The sequence below is a fragment of the Oncorhynchus kisutch genome, linkage group LG21, assembly GCF_002021735.2.
Source record: "Oncorhynchus kisutch isolate 150728-3 linkage group LG21, Okis_V2, whole genome shotgun sequence".
NCBI classification, from domain to species: Eukaryota; Metazoa; Chordata; class Actinopteri; order Salmoniformes; family Salmonidae; genus Oncorhynchus; species Oncorhynchus kisutch.
In genome coordinates this window covers 11015268-11027950 of record NC_034194.2, presented here as the reverse complement: position 1 = coordinate 11027950, position 12683 = coordinate 11015268, and the positions used below count along the sequence as shown (strand labels likewise).

General features: G+C 42.3%; 1 protein-coding gene across 1 annotated transcript in view; it reads left to right on the top strand.

The window, feature by feature from the left end:
- Positions 1–9407, top strand: part of mboat2b (membrane bound O-acyltransferase domain containing 2b) — a 64180-nt gene extending 54773 nt beyond the window's left edge. The window contains exons 8-13 of the mRNA XM_020455088.2: positions 62–254; positions 1415–1518; positions 1642–1706; positions 2774–2906; positions 4253–4404; positions 7746–9407. Of these exons, the coding sequence (XP_020310677.1) occupies positions 62–254; positions 1415–1518; positions 1642–1706; positions 2774–2906; positions 4253–4404; positions 7746–7923 (825 nt within the window). The 3' untranslated portion in view covers positions 7924–9407. The remainder of the gene's footprint in view (positions 1–61; positions 255–1414; positions 1519–1641; positions 1707–2773; positions 2907–4252; positions 4405–7745) is intronic.
- Positions 9408–12683: the final 3276 nt, after the last annotated feature.

The following is a 12683-nucleotide window of genomic DNA, read 5'->3' as shown; positions in this document are numbered from 1 at the left end:
GCCGATGTGAGTTTAACACGGTTTTTAATGGCTGACGTTTTCCCCCCCTCCCATTCCTCAGATTGAAGTCGTCCGTAAACTGGCCACCTGTTTCTTCTCCCTCATGGTTTTCCTGTCCGTGTGTAAAGTGTTCCCTGTGGAACGGAACATCGACGACGACTTCATCGCCACCACGCCCTTCTACGCCCAGGTGGTCTACCTCTACCTGTCCATGCTGACCACCCGGCCCAAGTACTACTTCGTCTGGACACTGGGTGGGTCCTCTGTCTCTTCCATAGGCTGCCTTCTGATTCTCCACCCTTCTTTCGAAGTGTGCACTTGCCCTTCAACCAATGTTTAAACCAATCCAACACTTTCAAATCCATGATGGGGAGTGTGGGAGAAGGAAGGAGAGTCGGGATGTAGTCGTAGACAGTTTCCCATTGTAAAGCTCCATCTTTAGGCTTCTTTTCATTGATTGACCCTGAAAACAATTCTTAGCTATAATATCCTCCATTATTCCATGTTGACAAGTAACCCCTCCCAGACTGAGAACAGATGAGCTTTAAAGGTGATGAAATCAGTCCAACTTCGATCAGCAGTTTAGTTTCCCTGAATCCGTTGACTGTTAATGTGCCGGTTGTATTTGACACATCTCTAATGGAGGTAGCATCCTTGACATCAGAAATCCAGCTTCTCCTCACCGATATCCAAAATTTGGCCTTGTTATTCTTAGGGTCTGCAATGTCCACACGAGAGGAGTGCTGAATTAATCATGGAAGTGTTTGTAACAAGGTGTGCATGCGTGTGTTTGTTTGCAGCAAGGTGTGAGAGTATGGTGATAACAAGCAGGTAGAGGTGGGATTCACTTGGTGTTTCTCTGTACACACACACACACACACACACACACACACACACACACACACACACACACACAGAGGGAACGGATGCACTGCCTCATTGTCATGTTGTTCCACACTGCCTTCTGCAGGAGCTCAAAGGAATATGGTGCTTCACTTTACTGGTCATAAACATGATGTATAGCTTCTGTATTGTCCTGCACTTTGATATTAATACGCTGTTATTAGGATGATGGATGATCTGATGTTAATAATATAAATGAATGTCTATAATGATATTATCATCACTAATAAATGGTGCACTTTGTGGATGCAATTACATCCCCTCTGAGCTGAGTTTCTCTCAAGGTTTCTTCCTCCTATGGAGTTTTTCCTGGCCACTGTGCTTTCACTTCTGCTTTGCTTGCTCTTTAGGGTCAAGGCCGGGTAACTGTTAAGCACTTTGTGACAACTGCGGATGTAAAGAAGGGCTTTATAAAATACAAGTGATTGATTGATGGATTGACAGTGCAGATGGGACATGTGAGTGGATGGATGATGGTGTTCCTTAAAGTACGTGTTTTCATTCTGAACAGCCGATGCCATCAACAACGCAGCAGGCTTTGGGTTCAACGGATACACCAGTGACGGCTCACCACGTTGGGATCTCATCTCCAATCTGAGGATAACGGATATTGAGGTTTGATTTATTTGTCATTTTTGTGCCATTTGTCTTCATTCATGCCTCGGTATGTTTATCATAACTCGAATCCAAGCTAAAGTTACTGTATACTGATGTTTTCATTCTCTCCCTTGGTTCCAGTTTGCCACCAGCTTTAAGATGTTCCTCGATAACTGGAATATACAGACGGCACATTGGCTCAAAAGGTACAGAGACAAAAGAAACCAGGATTAGTCTGTAATTGGTAAAGACACAAAGTGTAATTTCATCCATTTCTTTCTCTAATTATCAACACCAGTTTTGCAGCCACATTGTACATACTATTTAAATACATTTAAATAGAATACATTTAAATACAATACAGTAATTACAGTTGAGGCTTTATTCTTATTTAATGTGAGGTGTGCCCTAAATAACTTGTGGATGTGCCTATACTCATGGCACTGGGGACTTGTCTGTCTGTATAAAAGTGTGCCACCTAGTGGATTTTGTTAGCACTAACAGTAGTTTCCATTAACCCTATCAGTTCTGAGACCCCAGCAAAAATCTGACTTTCATTTATCTGAATGTACAGCCCTCATATTTAGCCTCACAATGAAGTATTTTACCATTTTCTTTTCAGGACAACCAGGGCTACATGTAGAACACAAAGAAATTGGCATACATAGTTGCATTCATGAGTTTTGTTGACACGTCACACACAAAAAATGTCTGCCAAAGCAAAAACCTGATGAAAATGATGTAGGTATAGAAATTGTTTGCTCTGTGAGAAATGAATATCCAGCTAGTCAGTGACAACTGTGTGGAGTTTGTGACCTCAACTATGTGAGTTTATTATAGTATTATGGACACTATGTACTGGGATATCCAATGATCTTTTATGTAGAAGCACCCCTTACCTTCTAACGACTCTTGTTTAGCCTGTGAGCTTCCTAGAGTAAAACATGCATGTTCGTGAGAGTCTCAGCTTTTCATAGATGGCTATTTAATCGTTTTTAGCTCAAACTATTCAGACTTTACAGACGTTTTTGTAAAAAGATCCGGCCCTGGGCCCCTTCGGGATCCGCCCTTGTTTTATTAACACAGCTCTAGCTGTGTTAATCACACAGACTAATGGTTGATGTGTAAAATCACACAGACTAATGGTTGATGTGTTAATCACACAGACTAATGGTTGATGTGTTAATCACACAGACTAATGGTTGCTATCAATGGATGCAGAAAAAATTGAAATCCATAGAACGTGTGTGTGTGTGTGTGTGTGTGTGTGCAGGGTGTGTTATGAGCGCTGTCCCTACAACCCCACGGCAGCTACCTTCATCCTGTCGGCCATGTGGCACGGAGCCTATCCTGGATACTACCTCACCTTCCTCACCGGCATTGTGGTCACGCTGGCTGCACGCGCCGTGAGTACTGTCTCTGTATCTCTCTCTCTCTCGCTCTCTCTGTGTCTCTTTATGTTTCTCCCTTTTTCTGTATATCTCTCATTTTCCATATCTCCCCCTTCTAAAACAAACACTGACACTCAGACACAAGCTGGCCTCTCTCTCACTCAAGTCTGTTTCTGTCGAGACTCACTAAGCCCTAAACTTTTCAAAAGCACCGATTTAAAAAAATAAAAATTAAAAAGTTTTAAAAAAAAGTGATTCACAGTATCCGCTTAAACAAATTACATTTTTTTTCTTATGTCAATGACTTCAGCTATCACCATAGACATCCTGATAAAACAAAATGCCACGTTCATCCTGATGGTTCTTTATTTCTGCATCACCAGTGTGGGTTAAGGGATCACTCATAGTTAGTCCACCATGGAGACTCTGTGCTCTGATTGCGTAGCCTGAATGAAGTAGCATATTTATTAGAGACTGGATCTGCATCCCAAATGGCACCCTATTCCTTAGTGTAATACTTTTGACCAGAGCCCTGGTCCCTATCGGTGTACAAAACATTAGGAACATCTGCTCTTTCCATGACATAGTTTTCACCTGGTCAGTCTATGGTCCCTTATTGATGTCACTTGTTAAATCCACTTCAATCAGTGCAGAGGAAGGGTAGGAGGTGCCAGGTACACATGTACTGTATGTCAAGAACTGCAACGCTGCTGGTCACGCTCAACAGTTTCCAATGTGTTTCATGAATGGTCCACCACCCAAAGGACATCCAGCCAACTTGACACAACTGTGGGAAGCATTGGAGTCAACATGAGCCAGCAGCCCCGACGAATTGAGACTGTTCTGAGGGTAAAAAGCAACTCAATATTAGGAAGGTGTTCCTAATGTTTTGTACACTGTGTGTAGGGAGTCGGGTGGCATTTCAGATGCAGCCTGGGTCCAGCTGCTAGACTGCACAGATAACAGGCCAGCCAGATAGACAGATGGAGAGCAGACAGGGCAGGAATCAGGCTAATGGAGCATCACCTGAGTCACTTTGAGACCCACCGAGGCAGATCACCACTGATGGACGAGCCGAGAGAGAAAGTCCAGTTGAAAACGTGACTCTTGGTTGCATCCCAAATTGTACACTACTCCCTATATAGTGCACTACTTCTAACCAGGGCCCATGCACTATAAAGGGAATAGGGTTCCATTCAGGACGCAACCTTAGATATGGGAAATGTGAACTTGGCAAGGGAGAGAGAAAGAGAGAGAGTTAAGGGCAGGGCAGGAGATTTAGAAGGGTCGTTTATACATTTTGTCTCACTTCTTCTTTTGCTCCACTGAATTTGTTGCTTTGGTTCTTTTTTTCTCTCCAGATGAGACACAACGTGAGGCCACACTTTCTGGGCTCGCCGTCACACAAGCTAGTGTACGATGTGATCACGTGGGCGGGCACCCAGATTGCCATTTGTTACACTGTGGTGCCTTTTGTGCTGCTGTCTGTCGGGCCCTCTATGAAGTTCTACAGGTGAGTGGCAAGAAACTATGTTTGCATCCTACAGTTGAAGTCGGATGTTTACATACACTTTAGCCAACTACATTTAAACTCAGTTTTTCACAATTTCTGACATTTAATCCTAGTAAGAATCCCCTGTCTTAGGTCAGTTAGGATCACCACTTTATTTTAACAATGTGAAATGTCAGAATAATAGTAGAGAGTGATTTATTTCAGCTTTTATTTCTTTCATCACATTCTCAGTGGGTCAGAAGTTTACATACTCAATTAGAATTTGGTAGCATTGCCTTTAAATGTTTTAAATTGGGTCAAACGTTTCGGGTAGCCTTCCACAAGCTTCCCACGATAAGTTGGGTGAATAATGGCCCATTCCTCCTGACAGAGTTGGTGTAACTGAGTCAGGTTTGTAGGCCTTCTTGCTCACTTACGCTTTTTCAGTTCTGCCCACAATTTTCTATAGGATTGAGGTCAGGGCTTTGTGATGGCCCCTTCAATACTTTGACTTGGTTGTTCTTAAGCCATTTTGCCACAACTTTGGAAGTATGCTTGGGGTCATTGTTCATTTGGAAGACACATTTGCGACCAAGCTTAAACTGATGTCTTGAGATGTTTCTTCAATATATCCACATAATCCCCCCCCAATGATGCCATCTATTTTGTGAAGTGCACCAGTCCGTCCTGCAGCAAAGCACCCCAACAACATGATGCTGCCACCGCCGTGCTTCACGGTTGGGATGGTGTTCTTCGGCTTGCAAAGCCTCCCCCTTTTTCCTCCAAACATAACGATGGTCATTATGGCCAAACGGTTCTATTTTTGTTTGTTTCTTTTTTGCACTATTGTTTGTACAGATGAACGTGGTACCTTTGGGCATTTGGAAATTGCAACCAAGGATGAACCAGACCTGTAGAGGTCTACAATTTTTTTTCTGAGGTCTTGGCTGATTTCTTTTGATTTTCCCATGATGTCAAGCAAAGAGGCACTGAGTTTGAAGGTAGGCCTTGAAATACATCCACAGATACACCTCCAAATGACACAAATGATGTCAATTAGCCAATCAGAAGCTTCTAAAGCCATGAGATAATTTTCTGGAATTTTCCGAGCTGTTTAAAGGCAAAGTCAACTTAGTGCATGTAAACTTCTGACCCACTGGAATTGTGATACAGTGAATTATAAGTGAAATAATCAGTCTGTAAACAATTGTTGAAAAAATGACTTGTCATGCACAAAGTAGATGTCCTAACCGACTTGCCAAAACTATAGTTTGTTAACAAGAAATTTGTGGAGTGGTTGAAACACTTAGGTTGGAGTCACTAAAACTAGTTTATGTAAACTTCCGACTTCAACTGTAAATGGCATCCTATAGGGCTCTGGTCAAAAGTAGTGCACATTATAGGGAATAGGGTAGTGCACACTATAGGGAATAGGGTGCCGTATGGTACACATCCAGAGAATAGTACGTTACCTCACTCAAGTCTAAAAAAAGTATTCATAGTTTGACCTTGGATGGAAGTGCAAGAACAATTGTGTTTTTATCTAAAACTCTGACCAACAGGCTAATTTATCGCTGAAATGTAGAGGACCATTAGTCCTTCTGACAGACATACACTGAACAAAAATATAAATGCAACATGTAAAGTGTTGGTCCCATGTTCCATGAGCTGAAATAAAAGATCCCAGAAATGTTCCATATGCACAAGAACCTTATTTCTCTAAAATGTTGTGCTCAAATTTGTTTACATCCCTGTTAGTTAGCATTTCTCCTTTGCCAACATAATCCATCCACCTGACAGGTGTGGCATATCAAGAAGCTGATTAAACTACATGATCATTACACATTTGCACCCTGTGCTGGAGACAATAAAAGCCTAATCTAAAATGTGCGGTTTTGTCACACAACACAATGCCACAGATGTCTCAAATTTTGAGGGAGCGTGCAATTTGCACGCTGACTGCAGGAATGTCCACCAGGGCTGTTGTTCATTTCTCGACCATAAGCCGCCTCCAACATAGTTTTAGATCATTTGCCAGTACGTCCAACCGGCCTCACAACCGCAGACCAAATGTAATGTAACCACGCCAGCCCAGGACCTCCACATCTGGCTTCTTCACCTGCAGGATCGTCTAAGACCAGCCACCCGGACAGATGATTAAACTGTGGGTTTGCACAACCAAAGAATTTCTGCTCAAAATGTCAAAAACGGTCTCAAGAAGCTCATCTACGTGATTGTCGTCCTCACCAGGGTCTTGACCTTACTGCAGTTCGGCATCGTAATCGATTTCAGTGGGAAAATGCTCACTTTCGATGACCACTGGCACCCCGGGGGAAGTGTGCTCTTCATTGATGAATCGCTGTATCAACTGTACCGGGCAGACGTCAGACAGCGTGTATGGCGTCGTGTTGGCGATGTCAACGTTGTGAACAGAGTGCCCCATGGCGGCGGTTGGGTTATGATATGGACAGGCATAAGCTACAGACAACAAACACAATTGCATTTTATCTATGGCAATTTCAATGCACAGAGATACTGTGACGAGACCCGTTGTCGTGGCATTCATCCGCCGCCATCACTTCATGTTTCAGCATGATAATGCACGGCCACATGTCGCAAGGATCTCTACACAATTCCTGAAAGCTGAAAATGTTCCAGTTTTTCCATGGCTCGCATTGTCACCAGACATGTCACCCATTGAGCATGTTTGGGATGTTCTGGATTGACGTGTATGACAGCGTGTTCCAGTTCCCACTAATCTCCAGCAACTTCGCACAGACATTGAAGAGGAGTGAGACAACGTTCCACAGGCCACAATCAACAGCCTGATCAACTTTATGCGAAGGAGATGTGTTGCGCTGCATGAGGCAAATGGTGGTCGCACCAGATACTAACTGGTTTTCTGATCCACGCCCCTACCTTTTTTTTAAGTATCTGTGACCAACCGATGCATATCTGTATTCCCAGTCATGTGAAATGCATAGATTATGGCCTAATGAATGCATTTCAATTGACTGATTTCCTTTTAAGAACTAACTTAGTGAAATATTAGAAATTGTTGCATTTTATATTTTTATTCAGTGAATTTATAATACGAATAGCGCTAGCAAGCTCTAGAGAGATTAGATGTTTGAGCTCTGAGAATAGTCAAGGGCATTAAACACATTTGATGTTGACAATAATTATCCTTACACAGTAGCTTTTTTTCCCCCTTTTCTGAGAAGTTGAATGAACTTGTTGTGATAGTTGATGTGAACATTCGGTGTCCAACACCAAGAGAAATTCCTTGCAATATTTGTTATAAGTTGTCAAATTCTGATTCTTATATTGATCCCTAAATCATCCCACCTCTCCCCTCCCAGGTCCTGGTACTTCAGCGTCCACATCGGCTGTGTTCTCCTGGCCGTAGCCCTGCCAGTCAAGCCCCGACACCTGCGCCTGAAAGAGCAGCAGAAAGGCCTGCATCTGGCCCCCATCCTCTCCCACCTGGACTCCACCTCCACAGACAGCAACTGCAACCAGAAGACCAAGGCCACATGAAGCAGAACCAGACCAGCTAAAGGTGGACACACAGAGAGACTAGCACCGAGGACTGCAGGGGACTGTCCAACACTGTATTAAATCCACTTATAAAGAGAGAGAGTGAGGTGGATAGAGGAGTAGATTCTAACAAACAAACTTTGACAAACCTGACCAACCTGCCTCTGTTTGTCTCTGTTTTGGAGTGGGATGATGATTATCATTCAGTCACATGGCACTGAGACTGAGCAGCAACCACACCATGGAGGGAAGGATGTATGGCTTTGGGATATGTCCAAAATGGCACCCTATTCCCTATTTAGTGCACTTCAAAGGGAATAGGGTGCCATTTGGGATGCAACTCTACTGTATTATGATGATTTGTGTCTGGGGTGGAGTGGGATGGATGGGTCCCGGTGATGAAATGCCAGTATTGTACTATTACTGTATTATGGGAGTATGCAGACTTGCCTTATACCCTTTGTCTCTTTCTCCACAATCTTTTTTTTGTTGTTAGCTTTTGTCTATCCTTCTCACATTGGATATTGTCTGGGCTGTGTTTCTCACTTGAGGTGAACAGGTTTTAGTATCAGGAGGGCGAGATTGAAGTGTTCTCTCAGTTAACGGTGACTAATTAGTGTTTTAGTCCTGGTGAAAAGCAAATGTAAGTTAACTTCTCTATGATACAGGAAGTATGAAGAATTAAAGAGAAGGAAAACAAGATGGCAGTGTCCTCAATGTCTTTTTACATGATATGATTCATAGTCTCAACATGGAATGTGTACAAATTACACCCCTTTCCCTACATACAGCAGTACAGTTATTTTGACCAAAGCCCTAAGGGCCCTGGTCAAAAGTAGTGCACTATTTAGGGATATGGTGACATCGAAGGACCTACTCCAGACTGTTTGCTTTTACTGAGTGATGTTATGGGCTGACTTCAATGCCACTGCTGTTTTATTCAGTTAAGTCATTGTATGCTTTTTACATAACGGCACCAAGAGTACTTACTAACTCCTACTTATTCATGATTTATGTGTGTCAGTAGTGTGAGAGGCAAGATGGTGTAGTATTTCCATGTGTAGAGGTCAATGTTTTGTCATTTCATGTACATGTTATTTATGTGATTCCAATGGACTTGTGGTATGTTCGACAAAGGTGAAAAGGTGGTGTTAAGGTAAGAAAATCAACCTGACATACTGTTAAGTTGGAGGTGAAAGGGACAACATTACAGTATTTATGAACACTCCTCTTCTTCAGACAGTTCTGATTCTATTTTCATTACAGGGGGAAGTGAAAACTAAACCTACTTCTTGAGTCTATTGTGAGTTAACTATGGTAATTGTGAGAAACCTTTGCTTGGGGCCCTGGTGAAAGGAGAATGGTGCGCTCATCCTAACCCCAACCGCGCTACTTGTTCAGCCAACCGCGCTACTTGTTCATGTGGATGATGTGGATGGTTTGTTTTTGTATATGATGTGATTAAAAGATTGATCTTTTCGCAACTTGACATAGTAAGTGTGATATGCAAAAGGAAAATTAATAACTGGTGTAATTGTTCTTATTACAGTGTTATTACACAGGAGAACCTCGTCCTAAGGCTCAATTGCTACCATATAAGTTTGACAGAGAGAAAGCTGGCTGGTGGACAAGATTACTGAGCAGGGCATGATTGAAAAAAAAAAACTTAAAGATCCTCAATTTACAACCTACAAGGCTTAATTTACAAGTCAAAGACATTGTATTTGTTTTGGGAAACCTTTTTTGTTTACTCCCTGACAGCACTGTTTGATTGGCTAGAGTATTACCTCCACATAGGCCACTGTAGGTGGGTCTATTTAAGGCACAGTATTAGTTCTACTGCTAGCAGGCAAACCAGTCAGAGCTCAGAAATGTAGGCCTGTAGCTTTTCACAGGCACCTGCCTCTGTGTCAGTAACCATGTTTCCATCCAGTTTTTACGAAAGTAAAGTCATACCCTATAAAAATCACGACAGCTGTGATGGAAACAGGAAGTTATGGTGCAATTTTTAGAAATGCAGACAGATCATTTGTTCGTTCGACATGGTGGGATCTTTTTGTGTCTCAAATTAATTATGCGAGAATGGCGGTGGAAACACCTTTTATGCGCAAATATTGATATAATAACCATCATATCGAGGTAAACTTGGTCCTATGATGATATGGTATGTGGTCCTCCCACTACGATTTGGGATATCACGCAGTTTATCAGGCTACTGATGAAATAAATTATGATGAATTTCACGGTGATCTTAATGATCATTTCCAATAAATATCGAGGGTCTTATTCTGATGCCATGATGAGCGATTCTTGACTACCGTTTGACAAATACACATATTTTCGCTTTTATCCATAATATCGTGTAGACGAGCCTACCCGCACAGCATACCCACACTGTATCTGCGAGTTTGGGTTAGAGCGCACGTGTCAAAACCAGAGTAGGCACATTTGTTATTTAACACAACAGTTTTTGTGATACAAATAGTGGAAAAGTTTACAATGTGATGGACACATACTGAACTTAAGATTTTAGAATTACATTTTGGGTGCAATGCTTCATTGCACTCTGGTTTTTCTCTGCAACAAAAATATGAAAAATGCGCATAATAAACGGCTTATTACGAAAATCCAGAGAGAACCTATCAATACAAAAGTAATTCCCTCATTATGTAGATATCACAATTGATTTATCGCATGATCAGGACATAACAAAATGTGTTTTGTCGAGATCACAAGATCATTTTCTGATGATCATGACATAAAAAAGTTGTTTTGTCGAGATAAAGATACACTATAAATAGGAGTGGAAAATTGATTGACAGTATGATTGACAGTCGGCAGAGGCTACGGTGGATCAGCATTCATTTTTATTGATTGCTACACTAAGGGGTGGTACATTTTATGTTAACATCATGCTTTCATTTGTGTTTGGAGCTCATTATCAGTTTATAAATTAGAATGGAAGCAAGCTAAACGTCCCTTAACTTGAGCTAAGAGGTCCTGGGGCATTTAAACCCTGAATGATGCCTGACAGGCAGCCCTGTCTCCTAGGCTGTGTGCCACCCCCAAGACCACAGCCAATCGCATGCAAGCAACAACGTAGCTAACTTGGCTAGTCTTGCGAGCGAGCTAGCTAGCATGTTATCTATGCTGGTTATTAGCTTGCATAACTGTTATGTATACACTGAGTGCACAAAACATTAGGAACACCTTCCTAATATTGAGTTGCACCCCATTTTGTTCCTAATGTTTTGTACACGGTGTAATTGGGACACTTCATGATTTATGGATAAAAGTATATTTACATTTACAGAGTGGGGGAGATCCATTCCTAACAGGCTGATTAAATTTAATTTCAGCCTTGGAGCTTGAGGTTGATAAATCAGGATTCTGCCTTGAAGGCAGTTTCATAGGTAAGCTCCTTGCAGGCAGATTAGCAGTCAGTCGTGGCCAAAGGTTTTGAGAATGACACATTAATTTCCACTAAGTTTGCTGCTTTAGTATCTTTAGATCTTTTTTTACAATGGAATACTGACGTATAATTACAAGCATTGCATAAGTGTCAAAGGCTTTTATTGACAATTACATGAAGTTGATGCAAAGAGTCAAAATTTGCAGTGTTGACCCTTCTTTTTCAAAACCTCTGCAATCAGCCCTGACATGCTGTCAATTCACTTCTGGGCCACATCCTGACTGATAGCAGCCAATTCTTGCATAATCAATGCTTGGAGTTTGTCAGAATATGTGGGTTTTTGTTTGTCCACCCGCCTCTTGAGGATTGATCACAAGTTCTCAATGGGATTAGGGTCTGGGGAGTTTCCTGGCCATGGACCCAAAATATCGATGTTTTGTTCCCCGAGTAACTTAGTTATCACTTTTGCCTTATGGCAAGGTGCTACATCATGCTGGAAAAGGCATTGTTCATCATCAAACTGTTCCTTGATGGTTGGGAGAGGTTGCTCTCGGAGGATGTGTTGGTACCATTCTTTATTCATGGCTGTGTTAGGCAAAATTGTGAGTGAGCCCACTCCCTTGGCTGAGAAGCAACACCACACATGAATGCTCTCAGGATGCTTTACTGTTGGCATGACAGGACTGATGGTAGCGCTCACTTTGTCTTCTCCGGACAAGCTTTTTTCCAGATGCCCCAAACAATCGGAAAGGGGATTCATCAGAGAAAATGACTTTACCCCAGTCCTCAGCAGTCCAATCCCTGTACATTTAGCAGAATATCAGTCTGTCCCTGATGTTTTCCTGGAGAGAAGTGGCTTCTTTGCTGTCCTTCTTGACACCGGCCATCCTCCAAAAGTCTTCACCTCACTGTGCGTGCAGATGCACTCACACCTGCCTGCTGCCATTCCTGAGCAAGCTCTGTACTGGTGGTGCCCCAATCCCGCAGCTGAATCAACTTTAGGAGACGGTCCTGGCGCTTGCTGGACTTTCTTGGGCACCCTGAAGCCTTCTTCATAACAATTGAACCGCTCTCCTTGAAGTTCTTGATGATCAGATAAATGGTTGATTTAGGTGCAATCTTACTGGCAACAATATCCTTGCCTGTGAAGCCCTTTTTGTGCAAAGCAATGATGACGGCACGTGTTTCCTTGCAGGTAACCATGGTTGACAGAGGAAGAACAATGATTCCAAGCACCACCCTCCTTTTGAAGCTTCCAGACTGTTATTCGAACTGAATCAGCATGACAGAGTGATCTCCAGCCTTGTCCTCATCAACACACACCTGTGTTAACGAGATAATCACTGAT